Consider the following 26408-nt stretch of genomic DNA (forward strand, 5'->3'; position numbering starts at 1 on the left):
ACACAAAACACTGGTTGTTGCCCCACTGTCTACTAGAAAGGACAGTTTTTTATCATCAACATATAATGTGATGAGGGGTGAATCTTCCCAATGAGTAGTGAACTGTGCAAAAGATGGGATACCCTCCTCCGGGCCCCGTCAATGTGCAGGGTCAGACCAGTCCACTCTGAAACGTACATGGTCTTGAACTGATGTTGAGTGTGGTCTGTATGGTCCCTGTTGGGGTCTGGGAGTGTAAGGTTGTTGTGGTTTCTGGGGAGGGAGTGGACAGTCCCTAGCCCAGTGTGTATTCCGGCCACAGTTGAAACAAGTTGTTTGTCTTGGTACTGCACCAGTATTGTTGTAATCTCTGTTGTATGGAGGCTCACGGGGTGTTGGACCCTGAGGGGGTCTATATGGTCTTTTCTGGTTATTTTGTGGGATCCCCCTATTTGGTCTATTTGGTGGGCCTCTGTTATTATTTTGGAAGTTGTGAGTAGAAGTGACGACAGTCTTCTTCATATCAAAACATCCAGCAGATTCTTTTTCATATAAGTGCTCACTAAATTCAGTGAGTTTGTCAGATGTCCAGGTAGAGACATTCTGTTTGACAGTGGTAATAATAGATGGATGTAAATTATTAATAAATGTGGAAATGAGGAGTGTATCCATTTCAGGATCCAAACCAGCCTCCTCAGACCAACATTTCTTGAATCTTTTCCAAAATTCCGTGACCGTCTCAGTTGCCTTATGTTTGCAGGCCACTGCGACGGGCAGAGAAGACTTAGTTTTAAAAACTTTTGTCATTTCTGTACTTATTTCTTCCCACATGGTTTTTACGCTGTCTGTTTTGTTTAAAGGATAATCCTTAGTGGACATTTTAGCTGGACAGTCGACGATGGTTTTTACGTTTTTCCAATCCCATTTGGAGTTGTGGTCAGTGACGTTGTCAATAATTAGTATGATGTCATCATGTGTATAGTTACGGCCTGTACAAGCCTTTTTGAGGTATGCTATGGTGCCTGTTGGACTGACATGTGGTTTGGGACAGTGTTTGATTATCCTATTTAAATCTTCAAGGTCCATTGCCTTGATGAGTAGTTGGTCACCTATTGACATAAAGGGACCATGGAATCCGGTTGCAGAGGCCCCGGCAACGGCATCGTCCGTTCCGGAGGCACCCTGTTCGGTCCTTTCTGTTTTTGTGGTGTTTCTGGTGGACCTAGTGGTCTGGTTGAGTGTTTCATAGTCAACTATGGAGTCATCAGCAGACTGTCTGGACTTTGGGTGTTCCATTTGTTGAAGTAGTTTAGAGGCTTCTCGAATTACCTGTTGTAATTCTTCCCTGGAGGGTTTGTTTTCACCCTCCTCATCAGATTCTTCCCGAGATTGGGCATCGGGGACGTCGACAGTAGGGACATGGACTATTGGAACATCTTGGGCTGGAGGTATTACGTCTACTCCTGGTCCAGGTAGACCAGGGGCAGGGGGAGGTGCACTGGGATATAGGATGTGGTGGCCAACGGCCATCAGATCAGTGTCTGTTAATGAGGGATAGACAGGACTATAAGGTGGTGGTGATAAAAGTTTAACAACCTTTTTAATTCTTTTCTCTTCTTTTTCATGTAATAATTTGGATATGAGTTTTATCTGTCTTTGTTTCTTTGTAATTGTGGTGTCATGCCAGAAGGGGGCAATGGTGAGCCATTGTTCGCCTCCTGCAGACATATATTTCATGTCCCAAGATGGGTCGGCACTGTACCATGGCCAGGCTTGTTTGTCTCCAAGACAGAGTCCCTTGACCATTTCCATGTAATATGGGTAGTTGCCGCCATCTCTGGGAAATGCATCTTCACTGCCACAATTCTCAGTCCATCCCGCTAAATTGTCTACCCATGGGTCAATTAAGAAGTAACTTGTGGATGAATTACGGGCCACATAGTCCTTACATGTTTCATTGGGTAGGGGAGGTGGATATTTGACAGTAGTTTTACTTTGCTTTGAACCCATGTTTACTATAAGTCTGTCTATGATGTCTTTGTGAAAATAATTTCCACTTCTTTATTTGTTGTTGATGGGTATAATCTTCACTATAGTCTAAGAAATATAATATGTCAGATTTCTCAGGTAATTTTTGAATTTGTTCTATCGATTTGGGACAGATAATTGGATAAGTGAAGAGATTAATCGGTATTGATGTCACAAAAGGTGGATATGGTTGATCAATGTATTTCTGAATAACGTCAGTGCGCAGATGACAGCCTAAAACAAGGACTGCTTCCGCAACAGTGCCGCTAGGCAGAGATGTAAGTGTAGATTTGAATCTTATGAGTTCACTATTGGCAGATATTAACTTTGGCCAATAATCGTCTCTTTCAGGGTTATGGTACCAGAGTACTATACTACACTGGCAATCTAAACAAGTTCCTATTTGTGGTGTTCTAGGATGTGACATATATGACTATAATATGAGAGCGTGAAAAATTCAAAGTTTACAGACTAGGGACGCTGTCACAGAAAGGCAGGTATAACCTATAGCAGCAATCTGCGAGAGTTAGTCTTTGTCTGTTCACTTTTAGAATTATGTATTCACTTTAGACATCTCATAAAATTTTTAAATGTATAATGATTTTGTTAGTGGAAACCACAGACTGTCTACGTGACAGTGGATAGAGTCCAGTGGTTTTGTTGCTGAGAACTGTATGTGAAGCCTCACATTGCGTTACTCCGAGAAGGAGAGCATAAAGTCCGCAAGTCTGTTGGCATACAGTAGTCAGATTAGACAAATGGTGAAGTTATTGTGCGTGAACTTACCAGCCGCACGGTTTACAAGGAAATACAGATATCACGAGTGTGTATACTCACCAATCACACAGGGATATTGAATGAAAGAAAAACTTATACTTTAAGACAATACAATAAAGACAATTGGCCAATAAAGAATGGGCGTTCAAAGTGAGGTACTATTTAGACTAAAGACCCCAGGTCTCCTTCGTACTCCAAGTACGGCATCTGATCCTAGATCAGGTTATGTGCACAAAAATAGAAGACTTTAACTTCTATGATAGAAGACTCTAACTTCTATATAAGACATTCAACATACCCCAGGCATGGTGTCACAGGTTCAGGATCGAGTATGTCCGTAACCTCACAACAGATTCAGGCAGACTGTAAAATCTTTATGACATCTGTGTAGGAATGGACCTCGCATCCCGGACGAGCCCCCACTTGAAGAGAATCGATCATACGCCGATGTATCGATTGTCTGATCTATTAATTACCTTATTTGACCTCAGTGTGAAGACCCCTTAGAGCTCCGTGAGAGTGTAACCTCATATGATATGACCAGTAACGATGACCACAGATACAAGGTTGAACTCTCTTTTAATGATGACGAAAACAACATATTTATACACAACAAACGACGCTGGTTCAATTACATGATTGGTTAATATTTGGTGCAGAGGTAGGGAAATAGCAGTGTCTTTGTGGGGTGGCTTATACATCGCCTTGTGTAGTATTCGTTAGTTATGAGAAAGCACAGAATGTACAGTGTCTAAGGAAAGTAACAAAGTTTATGATAGCAGCGAGTACTGGAAAAGAGCCAGGATATAACCACCTTGAAATCAGCAGGGACAGACATAGAGAAACAAGATGGCTGATTAACCCTTCAATGAAAACAAGATGGCTGATTAACCCTTCAATCCGCTACCCCCCAACTGTCCGTCTGTGTCCTCTACCCCCCCACCCATCCGTCTGTGTCCCCTACTCCCCCCACCCATCTGTGTCCCCCACCCACCCATCCATCTGTGTCCCCTACCCTCCTCACTCGGCCATCTGTGTCCCCTACCCCTCACCTGTCTGTCTGTGTCCCCCCCCCCCAACCATTCGTCTATGTCTCCTCCCCCCCAAGCATTCATCTATGCCCATACGATGCTCTGTCTGTTGATATGACCAACTATGCCCACATATGATTGTTTGTTTGTGCATCTATGCCCCCTTAATCATCACCTGTCAACCCATGCCCTCATCTGTCTGTCTGTCCATCTATGCCCCCTGTTCTGTGCTGTAATCAGGTAGTGATCTGATCGCTCCCCCTCCCTCTCTCGCTAACTTTCTCTCTTGCTCCTCTCTCTCCCTGACACACACTCTCTCTCCCTCACACTCTTGTTGACACTGTCTTTCTCTCCCTCTCACACTGACACTTTCCTTCTCTCTCACTGTCACTCTCTATTCCTCTTTCCCTCCCCGAAACTCTGTTTCTCACTCCTGTTTGCATGCTTCCCCTCTTTTACTCCATCACACCACCTCCGAACCCCTCTCGTGCTCTCCTCCTCTCATCCTTTTATCTCTCTTTCTGCATGACACCCTCTCCCTTTCTCTTACTTCTTCTTTTCTCTCGCTCTCTCTTTCGCACCTTTTTTATCTCTCATTCCCCAATGTCTTCTGCCCTCCTTGGAGGCATTAAACTGACAATGGGGGAGGGGGGGGGGGGTTCTTTCAACATTTTGCTATGGGGCCCTTGGCATCCTAGTTACGCCCCTGCTGGGAGGCACATGTCACTCTGGCATCTGGCCCAACCCCACCTTGCACCATGGCCCCTCTCACAAAATTATAATGTCAACATTTTATTTGATTGATCAGGAGTTTATTAATATAACTCACACAAAAACTAAATCAAAGTCATGCAGATTAAAACTCCAAGCACTAAGCAGGGCAAAATGTATCTTTGTAATATTCCTTAACTTTAATTTTGTCCACACTGTTGACCTGCTTCAGTAGTTCATTGTAGTTATTTAGTGGCTCTGTGTTATTGAGTATCTATAGGTACATATATGGTACTATTTCTCCTGCCAATACAATACCATTGGCACACAACTAGCAAAAAGAATCATCTAAAATCCGCATTTACTTTTGGTATTATGATTTTAAACAAAGCCTTTTCTACTTGGGTAATAGTTCAAAAGCAATTATTTTTATTACGATTTGGTTTTTGTCCTTTGGATTTATTGGTACCCACATCTTCAGTTATCATGATATATATTGTTATACAGTAGCACAACAATTTTTAAGGTCTAAAAATATATGGGGCGAGATTTATTGTGTTTACCGTTTTTCTGAAAATGCGATTTTTGCTCAAATCGCCCTGTATCGCATTTTTTTCTAGAAATTGAATATTTAATGAGGTGTGTATTCCGGCATGAAAAGTGCGAGAAAGTGCGATGTAGGGCGATTTTCAGGATGAAAAGTGTGATTTTTTTAGTCATGAAAAGGTGCGATTTTTTTAAAATGTGCGATTTTGTGATAAAAAAAAAAAATTGGCGTGAGGTCCCCCCTCCTGTACATAACCAGCCCCGGGCTCATTGAGCCGGACCTGGTTCCAAAAATACGGGGGACAAAAAGCGTAGGAGTCCCCCGTATTTCTGAAACCAGCCCCGGACTCTTGGACCGGTGCTGGTTCCAAAAAAAAGGGGGACAAAAAATCTGGGGGTCCCCCGTAATTTGAAACCAGCACCGGGCTCCAACAGCCCGCAGTGTCATGCCACAGCCGGGGGACACTTTTTACACAAGGTCCCCCGGCCGTACCATGAGCACCGTGGCTGGTCAGCCTTGGACGGGGTACCTGGAGGAGTGGGGACCCCCCCAATAAAGGGGTCCCCCCCAGGCTTCACCCGTCCAGGGCTGAAGCCCGGGGCTGTCACCGGCGTCCCTGGCCATTGGACGCCGGCCTGATATGGTTAAATTCACATCCCTAACATTGCTTAATACAGGAGAACTACAAGTGCCAGCAGACCTCCCCCGCAGGCTGGGACTTGGAGAACCACAAGTCCCAGCATGCGGGGCATTAATGGGCCCGCTGGGACTTGTAGTCCACCTGTAAAAAGAATGTTAAAATAAAACACACACACAGAAAAGTATAACTTTATTACATACACACACATCCACACACCTCACTTTTATACCCACATTCTTACCGATCCAGGATCCAGCGCTGGTCTCTCTGCAGCAGAGCCGGACAGCCCGCACTGACAGCGGGCTGAACCGGCTTTCTCCAATGCAGTTAACAGCTTCTGTCGCGCTGTCCCAGCGCGACACAGGCTGAGAGCGTCTCCGGCTTATGTGTCTCCATGGAGACGCATAGCTCAGCCAATCAGGGCTGAGTTATGCATCTCCATGGAGACGCATCGCCCAATCACGCTCTCAGCCTGTGTCGCGCTGGGACAGCGCGACAGAAGCTGTTAGCTGCATCAGAGGAAGCCGGTTCAGCCCGCTGTGAATGCGGGCTGTCCGACTCTGCTGCAGAGAGACCAGCGCTGGATCCTGGATCGGTAAGAATGTGGGTGTAAAAGTGAGGTGTGTGGATGTGTGTGTATGTAATAAAGTTATACTTTTCTGTGTGTGTGTGTTTTATTTTAACATTCTTTTTACAGGTGGACTACAAGTCCCAGCGGGCCCATTAATGCCCCGCATGCTGGGACTTGTGATTCTCCAAGTCCCAGCCTGCGGGGGAGGTCTGCTGGCACTTGTAGTTCTCCTGTATTAAGCAATGTTAGGAATGTGAATTTAACCATTTCAGGCCGGCGTCCAATGGCCAGGGACGCCGGTGACAGACGGGTGAAGCCTGGGGGGGGGGGACACCTTTATTGGGGGGGTCCCCACTCCTCCAGGTACCCCGTCCAAGGCTGACCAGCCACGGTGCTCATGGTACGGCCGGGGGACCTTGTGTAAAAAGTGTCCCCCGGCTGTGGCATGACATTGCGGGCTGTTGGAGCCCGGTGCTGGTTTCAAAATACGGGGGACCCCCAGATTTCTTGTCCCCCGTATTTTTGGAACCAGCACCGGTCCAAGAGTCCGGGGCTGGTTTCAGAAATACGGGGGACCCCTACGCTTTTTGTCCCCCGTATTTTTGGAACCAGGTCCGGCTCAATGAGCCCGGGGCTGGTTATGTACAGGAGGGGGGACCTCACGCCAATTTTTTTTATTACTTTTACACATATTTTACCAAAGAACCATACACAGATCACAATGATCTGTGCATGGTTCTGACAAAATCGCCAGTCAGGATCAGGTCTATTTTTTTGGAACTTTAGACCATTTTTTTTGGCGATTTCCAAATTCGCATCTCATTAAAAATGGGAATTGTATCTTTTTCAATGGGGAAAACATCTGGATGCGAATTCCGGAGTTAAAAAAAAATCGCACTTTCAGAAAGTGCGATTTTGCTGCAAAAAGTGCGATTTATGCCGCAAATCACCACCCATTAAATAGTCGATTTGGGAAAAAAATGAAAAAACGGCTGTTTTTGCGATAAAAATCGGCAAAAACCCAACATCGATCTCTAATAAATGTCACCCATATGGGGTGAGATTTAATAGGATGAGAGATTCAGTAAGAAATCTCCAGTTTTTTTAAAGCAACAATCATTTACACTGCAAAACCAGTTTGATTGCCGTTTTAAAAAAACTGGAGATTTCTTACCAAATCTCTCACTTTCTGAATCTCTCATCCTATTAAATCTCACCCATGATCTTTGTGTTTTCCACATGATAACAAATCCTGATAAAAGATTCAACTGCAAGTAAACTTAATTGAATACTGTATATTGAAAAGGTAAATCTTGACATTATCATAACTGAGAGACCGGATTATATTTGCATATACATTTGCATATTTGGCCCATTATCACTGGTTATTTCACATTTCACCTAAATCTAGTGATGGTGCATATTTTGACTGGTGGACGGAGAGAGGTCGGCAGCTGAGTGTGGCCAGTACAGTATCCTAGCGTTCCCGCTCGCTTCCTGCTCATTTTTTGCCTTTTTTTGCAGTGCCCTACCCCTTTTGAAAGCATTCCAAATCCCCCTTGTGCTGCCCGCCCGCCGCTGATAGGCTGACAGAGGTCAGGATTGAGTGGCCTGTCAGCGCGGTGGGGGGCAGGATGTGGCTGGAAGAGCCGACACACTGCTAGACAGTGCAGCATGTAACTGTAAGCTCTTCCAGCTACATACTGCCCCTGATGTGCTGACAGGCTGCTCACCTGTGCTGACACGCGGCCAATCGGAGCGCGGGTGCCGGAAGCAAGGGTTAGTGTTTATCCCTTCAATAAGCAACAGAAGAGGCCTGCAGTGAGTATTACTGCCAAACTATAGTATCTGTGTCACTGCTGGGGGGGCATTATATATATTTTACTGGTTGGGGCTTTATAAGTATTTCACTGCTGGGGGGTGTTATATGTATTTTACTGCTGGGAGGCATTATATGTATTTTACTGCTGGGGGGGCATTATATGTGTTTACTGCTGGCATCAGGGCACTACTGGGGGCATTTTGTGCAGGGCACTACTGGGGGCATTGATGGTTTACATTTTCAAGAGTAAATAATTGGTAATTAATTAATAATTGTTATCAATATGTTATTCTACTGCTTACTAATTGTATGCTGATTTAAATAAAAAACTTAAAAAAAATTTTTATTATTTAATGTAGCATATTTTAACAATTTTCATGCATATTTTAAGTATTTTTCATGCATATTTGGATGCATATTTCAAGTTTTTTTATGTTGCATATAATCCTGTCTCTACTCCTAACATTTCAAATTCATACAGCAATTATATGTCTATTACAGAGTATTGACACTGATCATATTATTTGCACAATACCTTCGAAATATAACACTTGTTTTGCCTTACTACAAATTTGGACACGGAATAAGAACTTACAAATTGCAAGTATTCAAAATGTTTCCAGTAAGTAATAAATCAACTACAGCAACCAAAAAGTTGTATAAGTCATATATTTTTTTTAAACTCTTTGGGTGAGATTTAATAGGATGAGATATTCAGAAAGTGAGAGATTTGGGAAGAAATCTCCAGTTTTTTTAAAGCGGCAATCATTTACACTGCAAAAACGGTTTGATTTTGCAGTGTAAATGAGTGCCGCTTTAAAAAAAACTGGAGATTTCTTCACAAATCTCTCACTTTCTGAATATCTCATCCTATTAAATCTCACCCTTTATTTTCCAAGAGAATCAGTACATAGTATGGTCATATTAGTACAAGAAAATACCATTCTCTTTTTTTTTTCATATTAAAACTAGAACAAATAAAAAGGAAACTAGGAGGGGGAGGCAGATAGGAGATGGGAGGGATGAGAGGAAGGGAGGGGTAAATGGGAAGTACAGATGGTGTAATGGTTAGCATTATTGCCTCACAGCACTGAGGTCATGGGTTTGATTCCCAGCATGGCCCTAACTGTGCAGAGTTTGTATATTCTCCCCGTACTTGCGTGGGTTTCCTCCAGATACTCCGGTTTCCTCCCACAATCCAAAAATATACTGGTAGGCTAATTGGCTCCCAAAAATAAAATTAACCCTAGACTGTCTGTGTGCGTGTATTTGTGTGGTAAGGAATATAGATTGTAAGCTCCACGGGGCAGGGACTGATGTGAATATTCAACTATACTCTGTAAAGCGCTGAGGAATCTGTGTGCGCTATATAAGAAACTGTTAATAAATAAATGGGAGAGAGGTACGGGGAAAATCTCAAAAGCAAATATTGTGGTCGATCTACAGTCAAAGGGGTAAATTTCTTATGTTTTTTTTTTTTTCCCAAAGACTGCATCTTGGTATCGGTAATTTACTAAACACAATACCTGTCAGAGTTTGCACAAATTTGAATGAAAGTCAAGACAGGACAAACATGTAGGAACCATTGGCCAAACTTAGCAGGACATGTCACAGGCTCCACTACAACACTTTAGTAGTGTTTCTGCAAAAAATATGTCTCAGAAGGACAAAGGAAGAACAAATAGGGTTTTGGGGCACACTCAGTGCTCGAAGTGGAAATTTTAAAGTGGGGGTATGGAACTGAAAAAGGGGGCATGTCTTTAAGTGTAGCGTACCACACCATATACCCCTTATACACCACACTAGTAGGACCCCTTATACAATCTAAAACTAGTGCCCTTAACAAATTGTGCCACACGGTATGAGCCAAAACTCAAGGACAGCAAGGACAAAGGGACAGAGAGAGTTACAGCAGACAGAGAGTGACAGTGGGGACACAGAGAGAGCCACATATGTATATTGAGCATCACAGTGTGTGGCAAATGTATAATGGGCATCACACACCATGATGTCCATTATACATATGCCATACACAGTGATGCCAATTATACATATGCCAAACACAGTGATGCTCACTACACATATGCCACACACCGTGATGCGCCATTATACATATGCCACACATCAAAATAACCATTATACATATGTTACACACCGTGATGCTAATTATACATATGCCACACACCGTGATGCCCATTACACATTGTGCCACACATCATGATGCCCATTACATACCATATAAGAAACCATAATGCCCATTACATATTTGACACATAAATGCTGTTTACCTACATGCTCATTGCCATGGCCGCCGAGAGAGGTGGGGAGCGGGTACATTTTACCGGGGCCCGGGCCTGTCAAGGGGCCCCTGGTCCAGGCCGGACACACACACACACTTTGTAAAAAATTGTTTATTTTGGCAGCGGTTGCCCGTGTGTAGTGGCGGTCGCGCAGGTGGGAGTGCAGGCGGGTGCTAGGTATAATGGAGGAGTAGGAGAGCGGCGGGGATAGGGTGAGCTCAGCTGTCACTCACAGTGTGTTCAGTGGCAGCGGCCAGCGGCAGCTTCAGTGTAGAGAATGTTCCTGCTCTCCGACTCCGGACTCCCCTGCGCAGCTCTGCTATAGGAAGATGTAGCAGGCAGGGGCTAACAGAAAATGACTACCCACATGCCAGGCTACAAAAATATGGCTGCCGTTTACCAATGGGGAGCCAGGTTTCCTTTCCAGGAAACACAAGAGGGAAATAGGGGGCGGGGCTTAACGGGGCCTTCTGCAAATGAAGAAAGAAGAGAGAAACTGCATCTGAAGAGAGACCCATCATGGACTGGAAGAGAGAGACAGAAAGGTAGAGAGAGAGGGGAGAGGGGGGTTGCCTGCTACTCTTGCATACACAAAAAACATGTATATATTGTTGGTTGTGTATACAAATTATGTGTCTAACTCTGCTGGGGGGTTCTATACAATGTGGGGGGACTAAGGGACTTATTTTATTGGCTACACAGTTGAACCTTTAGTTTTATATTACTGCGAGTTTAGTTTGCGCAGTATCCAATGAAGGAAAAAATTGCAACATGATTTTTGGCAGGCAAAATCCTACAGGTGTTTTTTTTTTAGTTAGCGTGCAGCCTGCGGATGATTGCCAGTGCTCAGCGTGAGTGCAGGGGGATAGTAATATATGAGGGGAGTGTGTCCAGGTTAGCGGTGCTAGTATAGTTTATGTGGGGAGCAGGTGCAGGGGTAGCGGTGATAGTATAGTGGGTGTGTGTGGATCGGGTGCAGGGTTAGTAGTAATAGTATAGTTTATATGGGGAGCTGGTGCAGGATTGGCGGTGATAGTATAGTTTATGTGGGGATCGGGTGCAGGGTTAGCGGTAGTATAGTTTGTGTGTGAGGACCAGGTGCAGGGTTAGTGGTGATAGTATAGTGGGTGTGTGGATCAGGTGCAGGGTTAGTGGTGATAGTATAGTGTGTGGGGATCGGGTGCAGGGTTAGTGGTGATAATGTAGTTTATATGGGGATCGGGTGCAGGGTTAGTGGTGATAGTATAGTTTATGTGGGGATCGGGTACAGGGTTAGCGGTAGTATAGTGGGTGTGTGTGGATCGAGTGCAGGGTTAGTGGTGATAGTATAGTTTATGTGGGGATCGGGTACAGGGTTAGCGGTAGTATAGTTTGTGTGTGGGGATTGGGTGCAGGGTTAGTGGTGATAGTATAGTGTGTGGGGATCGGGTGCAGGGTTAGTGGTAGTATGGTTTGTGTGTGAGGATCGGGTGCAGGGTTAGTGGTGATAGTATAGTGTGTGGGGATCGGGTGCAGGGTTAGCGTGATAGTATAGTGTGTGGGGATCAGGTGCAGGGGTAGTGGTGATAGTATAGTGTGTGGGGATCGGGTGCAGGGTTAGCGGTGATAGTATAGTGTGTGGGGATCGGGTGCAGGGTTAGTGGTGATAGTATAGTGTGTGGGGATGGGGTGCAGGGTTAGTGGTGATAGTATAGTGTGTGGGGATCGGGTGCAGGGTTAGCGGTAATAGTATAGTGTGTGGGGATCGGGTGCAGGGTTAGCGGTGATAGTATAGTGTGTGGGGATCGGGTGCATGGTTAGTGGTGATAGTATAGTGTGCATGGGGATCAGGAGCAGGGTTAGCGGTGATAGTATAGTGTGTGTATCGGATGCAGGGTTAGCGGTGATAGTATAGTGTGTGGGGACCGGGTGCAGGGTTAGCGGTGATAGTATAGTGTGTGGGGATCGGGTGCAGGGTTAGCGGTGATAGTATAGTGTGTGGGGATCGGGTGCAGGGTTAGCGGTGATAGTATAGTGTGTGGGGATCGGGTGCAGGGTTAGCGGTGATAGTATAGTGTGTTGGGATCGGGTGCAGGGGTAGTGGTGATAGTATAGTGTGTGGGGAGCAGGTGCAGGGTTAGTGGTGATAGTATAGTGTGTGTGGGAAGCAGGTGCAGGGTTAGTGGTGATAGTATAGTGTGCATGGGTAGTGGGTGCAGGGGTAGCGGTGATTAGTATAGTGTGCGTGCAGAGTGGGTGAAGGGTTAGCGGCGGTATAGTGTGTGTGTGGGGAAACAGGTGCAGGTTTAGGGATAGTGTGCGAGAGAAGCAGGTTTAAGTGTAGAGTGTGAGGAAAGTGGGTGCAGGGTTAGTGGTACTGTAGTTAAGGTGGTGTGTGGGAAGCGGGTGCAGTTTTAGAGGTAAAGAGTTAGGGATAGCACCTGTCCTCTGCCTGGTCCATGGACAGAACTGCACGTGAGCTATTAAGGACTAATTAGTTTAATTGGAAACTTCCAATTGCTTAATTATTCAATAATTGCATTGCAGAGCAAGTGCTGACCATATTTTCTTAAAATATGGATTTTAGGTTTAAACTGAGCTGTGTACATAGCTTTACACTAACACTATACCATTGCTCCCAACATGACCCTCTCCAGGAGGGACACATTGCTCTGCTTCTGCACTTCCCTCTTAATTTATAATTGCCATCACCTGTGTCGAAGCACCTTTCTTAGCAATTTACCTGTTCAGCACAGGTGACGGCAATCATACATTATGAGGAAAGTCCAGGAGCAGAGCATTGTGTCCCGCCTGGAGAGGGTCATGTTGGGAGGTATGCTATACTGAACTTTCGGGGTTATTCAGACCTGATCGCTGCGCTACTAATTTGCAGAGCCCAGCAATAATATGCCGTGTTCTCACTGCGAGTGAGAAATACACGGCTTTTCCCCGGCATTGAAACGCCGGGGACTGCCGCGCTGGACCCCTGTTCTCACTGCAAGGCAAATTCCCAGGTGAAGAAGTTCTACCCGGGAATTTGCCTTTTAACACGGGTTTTTCGGCAGTGTGAACGGATCAACCCGTGTCTGCATACCCGGATCTCAGACACGGGTAAAAAGAAGGGTTTTACCCGTGTCTGAGATCTGGGTATGCGACCTGTTCACACTGCCAAAAATCCTGTGTTAAAAGGAAAATTCCCGGGTCTACATGCTAGACCCGGGAATTTGGCTGCAGTGAGAACGGGGTATTAGTCATATGCTGCCCAGTGAAATCCCACCCCATGCAAGATGAAAAACCTCCATAAAAGGATGCAATGTTAATTATGGGCAAGTGCTCTGGACTTGCCCCCAAGATAAAAGTTGCCAGCCAGCCCCTGCTGGGACCGGATGCTGTATCTATCTATCTATCTATCTATCTATCTATGCAATAACTGCTACTCAGTAAGCGCCCATCTAGGAAGCAGTGGCATATTGATGGGTACGCAGACTCTGCAACAGCTTGGGGAGCCAGTGCCTGCGGAGTCTGCAGGGAGCGCCCTCCATGGGGGCCCTGGAAAGTTGTTGTACCAGGGCCCATTATTTCTCTTGGCAGCCCTGCTCATTGCTAGGAGGTTCTTTCTTGATGCCAGGGCCTCATCATGCTCGATGCCAGGGGCATCATGTTTGATGCCAAGGGGGCTTCATGCTAGTTGCCAAGAGGGAGTGCATTGCACATTGCCAAGGGGGAATTAAATGCTGATTGTAAAGGGGAGGGGGGGGGGGGGTTGCTTGTTTCCAAGGGGGGGAGAAATTGCACATTGTCAAGGGGGAGGGAATTGGTGAAATGATATATTGTCCGATGATAAAGTGCCAGTTAATTCCATCAACTTGACAGTTCGGCAGTGGTGTAGCATGAAGCCATAGCACCCGGAGCAAGCTCATGTGTGTGTGTAATATATATATATATATATATATATATATAACACACACATATACATATATATATAATACAGAGCAATGATCTGTGGTGGGGAAGACGTGGCTCATAATCCTTCCTAAAGGAGGGAATACAGACAGGGGTCAGGTAAGTAAACTCAACTTCCCCATAAGCAGCCTAACCCTAACCCTCCCCCCTGCAAGCTATCCCTCCCTAACTGCTAGTACTTAACCCTAATGCCCCACTGTCTAATCCGTAGCCCCCCTCTTTTAAGTTCCTAAACCTCCTCTCCCCACAGCCTAGATCCAAAATCATATTAGTTTCTAAAAATTAAAGGGTCATTGTTTTTTGCATAAGTCACTTTTTAATATGACTTATGCACAACATAATTTATTTATACATACCCAACACACAGCATACATAGATACACACACACACACACACACAACAAATACATACATACATACATACATACATGCATAAGACATATACACACATACACAACACACCAGACATACACATAAGACACACAGCATGATGCATACATAACACACAACATACATACATACACAGCACACATATATGATACACACAGCATATATACATACATAGCTTACAAATATGCATACACAAACAACCTAAACAAAGCACATGCCAGCAGATAAGGACAGGATGAGGTTTCTGTAGCTGCTGCTCAGTAGCTCTCTCTCTGCTGTTACCCGGAAATGAACTCTGCAGAGAGGAGCAGCAGGCAGCTGTTCTCTCACAGAGTATATGTGCCGCGGAGGTGTCCCCAGCCTGTCTCCTTCTCTCTGGGGGGGGCGCTAAGAGGCAGGGGGGCTTGGGGTGAGTACCCCCTGGGCTCCTCCTTTATCCATGTCTGGAGCGCAGCCAGTCTTATAGACACTGAGATAGCGCTGGCTTTCATCTCAGCTCACAAACAGGGGAAGTCAAGTAAGCTCAGCCCGGCTACTGCCTGGCTATCACTGCTCCGCATCAGGTGGTTTGCTAAAGGAAGCCACCTGAAGCGGAAGCGCTAACAGCCGTACAGTCAGGCAGTAGCCAGGCTGAGGTTTTATGACTTCCACTGTAGGTAAGTCTGTAAGCTGCAGCTGCGATGAAAGCCAGCGCTAGCTCAGTGTCTAGTATAACACTGACTGGCTGCGCTGGGTTTAAGGGACAGAATGGGGCTTTCTTGTGGCTGCAGGCAGCCACAACATTAATTGAAATCCCCTGTGTGCGCCAATGCGAGGTGCCGCCGCCCGGAGCTCAAGCTCCACCGGCTCCACCTTAGCTTCGCCTCTGCAGTTAGGGACTGATTGGTACTTTATCATTTCACCATATCACAATTTTAATAAATTCGTACCGGAAAGCCCCGGTCCATATCATATCCCTGTAGCATTACAATTAGTGCAGGTACCGATATCCTGCGGAAATTACTCTAACCTCTATTAGTTATACCGGACTGTCTAGCTGGGGCAACATACTGGTCAGACTGGTGACGGTCTGGTAGTATTATGACTCTTCTTCTTCTCAGGGCAGCTGTGGACGGAAGTTTCCTTTGATCAAGGCAGGAGGGACGGGGTGGGCAGAGCCAGCCTTATCCAATTTGATGCCCTAGGCAAGATTTTTGTTGGCGCCCCCTAGCAGATGATACCACCACCAAACTTTAGTGTTTAGAGTAGACACCAAAAATAACATGCTGGTTAATGACATTTTATATATATACATACCACGGGTATATTTCAGTTGCGGGGCCACTTAACACTTCCAACAAATATTTGAGGGTGCACTCCAGCATTAAGAGATGAGGTCACTCAAAGAGGTGTGTGCCTTTGAATGTATTGTAACACACCATATACCCCTTTTACACATCATGCAACACAAAAGTAGGCCCCTAATACTTGCCCCTTACATATTATGCCGCACAGATTGAGCCAAAAGTCACATTATGCCTCATGGAATGAGTGAAAATTCACACTGAAGGAGTCAAGACTCACATTATTCCAAACAGAATGAGCCAAAATTCAAATGAAAGGAGTCAAAATTCACATTATGCCACATAAAATAAGTAAAAAAAAACACATAGAATGAGTCAAAATTCACGTTATGCCACATAAAATGATCCAAAATTCACTTTATGGCACCCAGATTGAACCAAAATTCACATTATGCCTCACTGAATGATGCTAAATTTTATGAGGTGGGATGGGGGTTTCTTTTCAAGTGTAAAGGCCCCCTTTACTAGTGCACTTTGGAATGTTTCATCCGATGCAGAGCAATCAATTTAAATCAAATTAAAATGTAAAATGGAGGTACAATCTACCTTCATTTTACATCCCCTCTCCCCCAGGACCAAGATAACATCATCTTCTACCAGGTACCAGCATCTTATACATTCATACATACTACACCCACTGCCACTCTTGATCATACATACTACACACACTGCCGCCCTCATTCATACATTCTACAAACACTGTCACCCTCATTCATACATACTACACACACACTGCTGCCGTCATTTATACAAACTACACACACTGACGCCGTCATACATACATACTGTTACGATGCCCTGGCCTGGGCACCAGGGATGATACGGGTTCCAGATGGTGAGGTAATTAGGCGTGAGCCCACAGCCGGGACCGCCGGTTAGGACGGCCACAGCGGGTCCTACACTCTCTCTGTTGAGTCCCCGAGGCAGATGGCAAACCCCTGCGGAGCTAGGCTTCACCTGTAGCCGCCGCGTTCGAAGGAGCGAGTTAAGCCCGCTCCGACCCCGATGCAGCCAGGTCTTATGTGATGACAAGGGGTAAGCGATCGCCACGGGGAATCTCAAGAGGATTAGCTGACTAACGGACCTAGCTGGTAAAAGGCCCCTAACTGCCGGCACCAGGCCAAGACGGGGGGTGCGACCAAGTCGCAGACACCAGCAGCTAGAAGGGAGTCCCCAAAAACACACCAGAGGGACCGTGACTACCAAAGCAGGAATCTGGAAGGGAAGACGACACTCCTGCCTAAACTGAACACTAATGGCAGACGGGGCAAGGGAACAAATACCGAAAGACGGGGACAAGGAGGCAAAAGAGGATTACCAAGGATGATCCCACGGAGGGCCAGGGAACCAAAGAGGGAAAAGACCAGGGCTCCACTGGAGCACTTACGTGACCCACGGAAGATGGAGACAGTGGGTCCACTGCAGGCTCACAGGCTGAGGATGGAATTCAGCAGAGGAGTCCAGGGAGATGCAGGAACAACAGGATCCACTGGCTGACACAGGCTGACAGGCAGGGAAGCCGGGAAGGCTGCAGAGAAGATCCACAGGCAGACACCAGCTGACAGGCTGGGGGACCAGGCAGGCAGTAGAGAAGATCCACAGGCAGGTATACTGGGACCAAGGACCCAGGGGACCGGGGAACGCAGCAATATGCTTTAAAAAGCAATAAAGCTATAACCGGCGTCTGTGCCCAGCAGACGCCGGCTATTTATTCAAATTTCGCGCCGCCTGACTGACGTCAGGCGCGCGCGTTGCTGGCCGCCGGGCGGAAGCTCAGGGACGTTGCCTAGCAATGCCCCGACGCTTAGCCTCAGAGTGAGGCTTGGGACACTGCCTGGCAACGTCCCCCGCCGCGTCAGATGACGCTGCGTCCGCAGCGTCGTCAGATGACACTGTACTCGCCGTCCGTCCGGGTGCAGGGACACCCGGACGGTGTGCAACACATACTACACACACTGCCACTCTCATTCATACATACAACACACACTGCCGCCGTCATTTATACAAACTCCACACACTGCTGCCCTCATTCATACATTCTACACACACTGTCACCCTCATTCATACATACTACACACACACTGCTGCCGTAATTCATACATACTAGACACACTGCCGCCCTCATTCATACATACTACACACACACACTGCCGCCGTCATTTATACAAACTACACACAATGACGCCGTCATACATACATACTACACACACTGCTGCCCTCATTCATACATTCTACACACACTGTCGCCCTCATTCATACATACTACACACACACACTGCTGCCGTAATTTATACATACTACACACACTGACGCCGTCATACATACATACATACTACACACACTGCCACTCTCATTCATACATACTACACACACTGCTGCCATCATTTATACAAACTCCACACACTGCCGCCCTCATTCATACATACTACACACACACACACTGCCACACTCATTTATACAAACTACACACACTGACGCCGTCATACATACATACTACACACACTGCTGCCCTCATTCATACATTCTACACACACTGTCGCCCTCATTCATACATACTACACACACACTGCTGCCGTAATTTATACATACTACACACACTGACGCCGTCATACATACATACATACTACACACACTGCCACCCTCATTCATACATACTACAAACACTGCCGCCCTTATTCATACATCCTACACACACTGGCACCGTCATTCATACATGCTACACACACTGCCGCCCTCATTCATACATACTACACACACTGCCGCCCTTATTCATACATCCTACACACACTGGCACCGTCATTCATACATGCTACACACACTGCCGCCCTCATTCATACATACTACACACACTGCCGCCCTTATTCATACATCCTACACACACTGGCACCATCATTCATACATGCTACACACTGCTGCCCTCACTCATACATCCTACTCACACTGCCGCCCACATCCATACATCCTACACACACTGCCGCCCACATCCATACATCCTACACACACTGCCGCTGTCATGCATATATAATACACACACTGCCGCTGTCATACATACATAATACACACACTGACGCTGTCATACATACATACTACACAATCTGCCGCTGTCATACATACATACTACACACACTGCCGCTGTCATACATACATACTAAACACACTGCCGCTGTCATACATACTACACACACTGCCACTGTCATACATACATACTATACACACTGACACTCTCATACATACTACACACAACTGATACTCTCACTCAAACATACATACACTGCTTCCATATATATGGGGTCTATCCATGCGGTTTTAAAGAATTCGATTCTGCCAACGCTTATTATGAATTGTTTTTAATAAATGTTATTGAGAATGTCCGATTGTCTTTTTGCCTAATAACTGAGCACATGACAGGGTGGTGGGAATTCTCAATCAGCGCCCTCTACATCTTTCTATTTGTCTTTACCTTCATCTCCCACTAACAGGGGAGATTTTGTAGAGGTTGTACGCTTTACACCATTGGAAGCGCTCTCAGGGTTAACCCCCTATTTGCATATATATATATATATATATATATATATATATATATATATATATATATACATCCCACCACACCACATGTCAAGGCACACTGAGACCACTACCTTATGTCCCCTGGCTCCTGGAGCTGCAGGCCGGGCTGCTGCTGATGTCCCCTGGCTCCTGTTGCTGCAGGCCAGACTTGTCCTTAAACAATTTGAGCAGTCTCCCACTCCCAGTGTCCGGCCAGTTGCATCCCAGCTGTATCCTGCTGGTGGCCATGCTTTGGGGCCCGCAGGGTATGTCTCCCTTTGCTGGCTGCTGATGGATGGCGAGTGCTGGATGAGCAGCCGGCTCCTCTCCGCCTCCCTCCAGTGAAAGAACTTAGGGCCAGGCAGCGATCAGAGCCGACACACCAAACAGTGCAGGAGGAAGTGGTGCTTCCTCCTGCAACCACAGGAGACGATGTTCACGAGACGCAGATTCCTGGCACTGTCAGGAAGCTCCGGGTCCAACCTCCGCTGTCTTCTGGAGACCCAGCAGCAGCAGTGCACTGAGTGCAGCAATAAGCCCCGCCCCCCATGGTGCCGCCTCTGCCTATCTGTGTCATTAGGCACAAGCAGCGGCAGCAGCGTAATCACAGCAGGGAGAGAGCCTCCTCAGTACTGCTCCTCCCTGGCCACCAATAGTGAAGGACGTTCCTGCCCCTAGGCATAGGCCGATGCCCTAGGCCAGTGGTTCCCAAACTGTGTGCCGCGGCTCCCTGGGGTGCCTCGGGACACATGCAGGGGTGCCGCGGGTTGGTGGTCCAGGACCAACTCAAATTATTACTGGTTAATTATTTATGAGCAAAACCAGTGTTGGTGGCTGCCAATCATAAAATGTGTACAAACAGAAGCAAATCCTGCCCTTTACCACATAACTGCCGCTAAGAATCGCATATAAACCCTATAAATCTACTTAATTTTTTTGGGACCTAGGGGTGCCGTGAAAAAAAATTCTGATTCTCTAGGGTGCCGTGAATCAAAAAAGATTGGGAACCCCTGCCCTAGGCAATTGCCTAGTATGCCTATGCATAGGGCCGGCTCTGGGGGCGGGACACATGCCTCTCTGCTGATTCGCTCTGCCCTTTACTGTCTCCAATGATTGGCTGCAGAGCTCTCCACACAGCTTACCAGACTCGTACCTGAGCGCAGCGTACAGACAGAGACCTCCGGAAATTGCTGTGACCCCTCCCCCATTACTACAGGACATCAACTGCGAAGCGCAGCAGCCCCCCTTACCCGGAGGCCTCAGCGCGTCCTGGTGTGACACACATCCTCCGCTATAACCAGTGCGGCAGAGATGGGCAAAACGGATCCTTAAGCTGAGCTGGGATACATATCTTTTAGACGGGTCCTCGACTCACTTTAAAAAAAAGGGGGAATATAAATGACCGAGTGAAAACACTGATCGATGGCTGGGTGCAGAATCACCATCGATGGCAACCATCGATGGCGTCTGCACCGATGGCCATCCCTGGCAGCAGCAGCTAATCTTTCTATCACTTGTAGTTACAGCACTGTACTCAGTCTACAGAGGTAGTACATCTCAGCTGCCACAGGTGGCAGCACTGGGATCAGGAAAATGCATTGTAAACTGAAACGGATCACCTTTTTTGGAATCGGCGGCTCATTCGTTTTTGAATGGGATCTGTTCAAAAGATCCGGTTCGTTCACGAATGACCCATCTCTACAGTGCTGGGTCCCGAGCAGGATGATGGGACTGTGGCCGCTCTGTCTGGGGCTCCGGCTCCTCGGGGCACGTGGTACGGTGACCGGGGAGCACTGGTAGGATGTCAATTCTTAAAAAAACACTTGTCAGGGCTTGCCACCGCACCCCTCTCTCCCTCGATATTTGCGCAGAGAGACAGGAGACGAAAGACAGGCTCTGTGTGAAGCAGGACCTGGCTCCCCCTTGTGGATGAGAGGGGGAGCCAGGTTCTGCACCGCAGTAATAAAAAAAGTGCTGGAAGGAAGTGCCGGTATGCTATACCGTTGCATACCGGCCCACTTCGAGCACTGGGCACACTTATATATAGATAGTGAAAAGATGAAAAATGAGTAAGGATAAGATATATCTTTTATTACACCAATTTAAGATATGTTACATAATTAAAGATTTCAGTTATGTATGACAATTAATAATCAATAAATGTGCTTAATACAAAGTAAATGACTGTACACATTTTCAACGAAAATGATTTTGTGGTGGGTTCAAGTAAGGAGTTTAATACCCACTGGAGGCATGCAATGTTAAAAATTTCTTTAATTCAAGCTTATAATAACATAGATACTGGGTTATATCAGACAGAACATTACAAGCCCCTTGCACGCTAACCACAAATAGCTTGAAGGAAAAAATTCCAATTTTACATGACTTAGTCCAGTAACTACCAATCCTGCAAGAGCAGGGAGTGTGTGTGTGTGTGATCCTGCACAACTGGGGCAAAATGTAATAGGGGTCTATTTTTTATACATGTGAGATTTTTGGTAAAAAAACAGCCGAAATCGCACGTTTCACAAAAAACGCACATGTAATAGGGTGCAATTTTTGGTAGACGTTGCCAAAAATCGCCAAAAAATTAGACCAGGTTCTGGCTGCCGATTTTGACAGAACCATGCACAGATCATTGTGGTCTGTGCATGGTTCTGTCCAAAAAAGGGTTAAATAAAAAAAAAAAAAACGGGAAAAAAATGGGGTGGGGTCCACCCTCCTGAGCATTACCAGCCCCAGGCTCAAAGAGCCGGTCCTGGTTTCATACAATCACAGTGACAAACAAGATGGAGTTCCCCTGATTTTACAAAACCAACAACAGGCTCAAGGGACGGTCCTGGTTCCCAAAATACAGGGGACAAAATGACTAGACATGTGAGACATGTATTTCAGGAACCAGCCAGCAGGATAATGCCACCGCCGAGGGGAGACTTTTTATACAGGTCCCCCCAGCCAATACATTCTCCCCCTGACCAGTCAACATGGGCAGGGGTCCTGGGGACCCCACCAAAGAAGGGTGCAATAAAGTTGACTGTGTGCAATAAAGTTGTACTGTCAGTGTGCGTGTGTATTTATTTAACTATTTGTACTACTGTGGGACTACAAGTCCCAGCGGGCCCTTTATTGCCCTGCATGCTGAGACTTGTGGTTCTCCAAGTCCCTGCATGTGGTGCAGGCTTGCTGGGACTTATAGTTCCACAGCAATATACAATAGGATTCTTTCTATTTTTTTTCACCAATTATCAGCTTGATGCCCACCGCCCAGGGGCATCAAGGACGGCTTCAACATGGGCAGGTAAGTTATGGAGGGGGGGACCCCTGCTTTGATGGGGTCCCCACTTCCCCAGGACCCCTGCCCATGTTGACCAGTCAGGGGGAGAATGCTTTGGCCGGGGGGACTTGTATAAAAAGTCTCCCCCCGGCTGTGGCATTATCCTTCTGGCTGGTTGGGCCCGGTGCTGGTTCCTGAAATACATGTCTCACATGTCTAGTAATTTTGTCCCCTGTATTTTGGGAAACAGGACCGTCCCTTAAGCCTGGTGCTGGTTTTGTAAAATCAGGGGAACCCCAACTTGTTTGTCCCTGTGATTTTATGAAACCAGGACCGGCTCTTTGAGCCCGGGGCTGGTTATGCTCAGGAGGGGGAATCCCACGCCTTTTTTTCTCTTTTTTTTTATTTAACCCTTTTTTGGACAGAACCATACACAGATCACAATGATCTGTGCATGGTTCTGTCAAAATCGCCAGCCAGAACCTGATCTAATTTTTTGCGATTTTTGGTAATGTTGACCAAAAATCGCACCTTTTACATGTGCGAGTTAGATACTTTCTAATGGGAAAACATCTGGATGCGAATTGAAGTGCGACTAAAAATTGGCACTTCAAAATGTGTGATTTTGCAGTAAAAATATTTTTTTTACTGCGAATCGCACCCTATTACATGTGCATTTTTTGGGAAACGTGCGATTTCGGATGTTTTTTTTACCAAAAATCTCACATGTCTAAAAATTAGACCCCTATTACATTTTGCCCCAGTTGTGCGGGATCACACACACTCCCTGCTCATGCAGGATTGGTCGTTACTGGACTAAGTCATGTAACATTTGGAATTTTTTCCTTCAAGCTATATGTGGTCAGCGTGCAAGGGGCTTGTAATGTTCTGTCTGATATAACCCAGTATCTATGCTATTATAAACTTGTATTACAGAAATTGTTATATTGCATGCCTCCAGTGGGTATTACTTGAACCCACCACAAAATCATTTTGCCTGTAACTGTGTACAGTCATTTACTTTGTATTGAGCAGTTTGTTTTGTGGTGTCCCAAACGAACCAATCATTTCAGCCACAGTTGTGGCAGACCCTGTCGCTGAAATGATTGGTTTGTTAAATGTTAATACAACATAAGGGTGGGTGGGAGGGCCCAAAGACAATTCCAACTTGCAACATTTTGCAGTATGTGCTCTGTGTGGTTTAGTTTTTAAAACTTTCATGTCTGCCACTGCAGTGCCACTCCTAGATGGGCCCAATTGTGTCGCATAGCACAGTCATCAATCGGTAAAACTTATTGGCCTAAAAACAATATTAAGTAAAAAATACATTATTTCCCCCAGCTCACTGAATAGTATTAGTAACCAATCTTGAACACTACATGATAATAGAATTCAGAGATATTGGTTACATATACCTTTGCAGGTGTATGCTATGCCCCCAAGCCATCCTCAAGGCTTCTCTGTATATTGGAAGGAGCGGCACCCCAAAAAAATAGCATAAGCTTGAAAGTCCAGAGCGGCACACCAGTGAAATACTGTAGTGTTAATAAATATTAGTGATAGGAAGCCAAAGCTATGTATAGAAAGTGAGAGCGAGAAGGAGAAAAAAATGAAATGTAATTAAAATATTTAAGAAATAGTGTTAGTGAAAAAAAGTGCTAAGTGTTAATAGATGCAAGGGTGTGCCACACTAGAGCCACCCAGCTCAACCAGTCCAGGGGCACCACACCCCACACCACCATTACCCTAAATTGGGTCTACGATTAACCAGCAAGGAGCCACATGATAATGGCTCCTTACCTGAAATATCTAAACTAAGAGCTACCTACCTTGGAGCAACCCCATAATACTCCATGTGGCATATCAGGACCTGCATCTCCTCCTAATGCAGGCTCCTTTCTGCCTCTCACAAAATGCATATGGTAGTGGTAGATGCTTTTTACTTACTCGGTATTAACCCCTCCCATGCACCTGAGTGCATAGGCGTGCGCACGGGGGGTGCCAGGGGTGCCCAGGCATCCCCTAATGGCTGGCACCCCCAGCACCTCTAATGACCAGCAGTGCCGTTTTTTACCTGTAAACGGCCATGCTGTGACACGGGGTGCCCGCCGGCTGCTGACAGTGGAGCACCCGACGGGGCCCGGACGGACCAACTCCAGCATTTCATCCTGGAACCGAGCTGAGCGCATACCTTGCTGTGTAGTGTGTAGCGCCGCCCCCCTGCTGAGACTCCACTTCCCCGGCGTGACACAGGGGGCTTGGCTACACATTCACGTCACACACACACTGCCAGGCAGCCCAGGCCCCAGCAGCATGGAGGAGAGGATGAGAACGGAGGCTTGTACTGTACACCAAAAACCCTGGTCGGACCCTGGTCTTTGAATGCTGGAGTATCCAGGGTCTGACCCTGCTTTATACCCCATTTACACAGCACTTTGACCTGGGTCAGACCTGGGTCTGCACCATTTACACTGAACCTGGGTCAGCCCTGCCTTAAATTATATATATATATATATATATATATATATATATATATAATATTTATATATATATATATATATATATGTGTGTGTATGTGTATATATATATATATATATATATATATATATATATATATATATGTAACACCCCCTACTGTAATATGCGGAGTGAGGGTATATATATACCGAATGATGTAGATCTCACCTCGGAACTTTATTGGCAGTGCCTCCACCCGAATCACGGCTTTCTCTTCTGGGGAGTGTTCTGGAAGTACACCAGGGGGAGATTCGGGAAACCCCCTGCCCAGTACTAATACGCTGTGACACACTGTGTGCTGCAGAAGCCAACTTGGCACATTTATTTAACTGGGGCAACTAAAAGCAGCTTTTGTGATTTTATATGAAAATCATATATTGGAATGAAATGACAGAATGATGGGAACAATACAATAATAGGACATTGTGGATTAAAGCATAACACCAGCTCCTAGCTTATACTGTGAACAATCGGCTAGCCCAATAACTCTAAATGATTCCAACTGTCTCTGACATAAACATCACTTGTCATACACTTTTACACTGACTCAGTATCTCAGAGACTAACCTTACAGGTGCTGGCTAAGGGGAATAACCACATGTGCTGTATGTAGCATATTTACTTATAACTCTACAATACCTTCCATGCACAATGATACCACACAAAACCACACAAATGGAGCAGTGCACTGCAAGTTGGGGCCCTTCTATATTGATGTCAGCATGGCTTGGAAGCACTCTCTGTCCAGTTTACAGCTTTGCAGGAGTTGTTAATCCTTTGCTGTAAAGTAGCACAATCCCAGTGTGTACACAAGTATGCAGCAACAAATAGTAATTCCTCAGCATGTATCCTTGCTTAAGTGTATCCTGAGACTTGTAGTTCCACAGCTTTTATTTATCATCAGGGGAATACCATGGAGTATAAGTTCAAATGCATGATGCTTGCTGCATATTTACCTGCCCTCCCATCTATCCCTAACTCTTCAGCCCTT

The 26408-nt window shown here is 45.9% G+C and overlaps 1 protein-coding gene across 3 annotated transcripts in view; it reads left to right on the top strand.

Moving 5' to 3' along the window:
- Positions 1–26408, top strand: part of SLC23A1 (solute carrier family 23 member 1) — a 514139-nt gene that overhangs the window by 172288 nt on the left and 315443 nt on the right. For all 3 annotated transcript variants that reach the window (XM_083181818.1, XM_083181819.1, XM_083181820.1), the window contains exon 6: positions 8608–8728. In XM_083181818.1, the coding sequence (XP_083037944.1) occupies positions 8608–8728 (121 nt within the window). The remainder of the gene's footprint in view (positions 1–8607; positions 8729–26408) is intronic.

Source organism: Crinia signifera, chromosome 4 (genome assembly GCF_055691185.1).
Source record: "Crinia signifera chromosome 4, ASM5569118v1, whole genome shotgun sequence".
Lineage (NCBI taxonomy): Eukaryota > Metazoa > Chordata > Amphibia > Anura > Myobatrachidae > Crinia > Crinia signifera.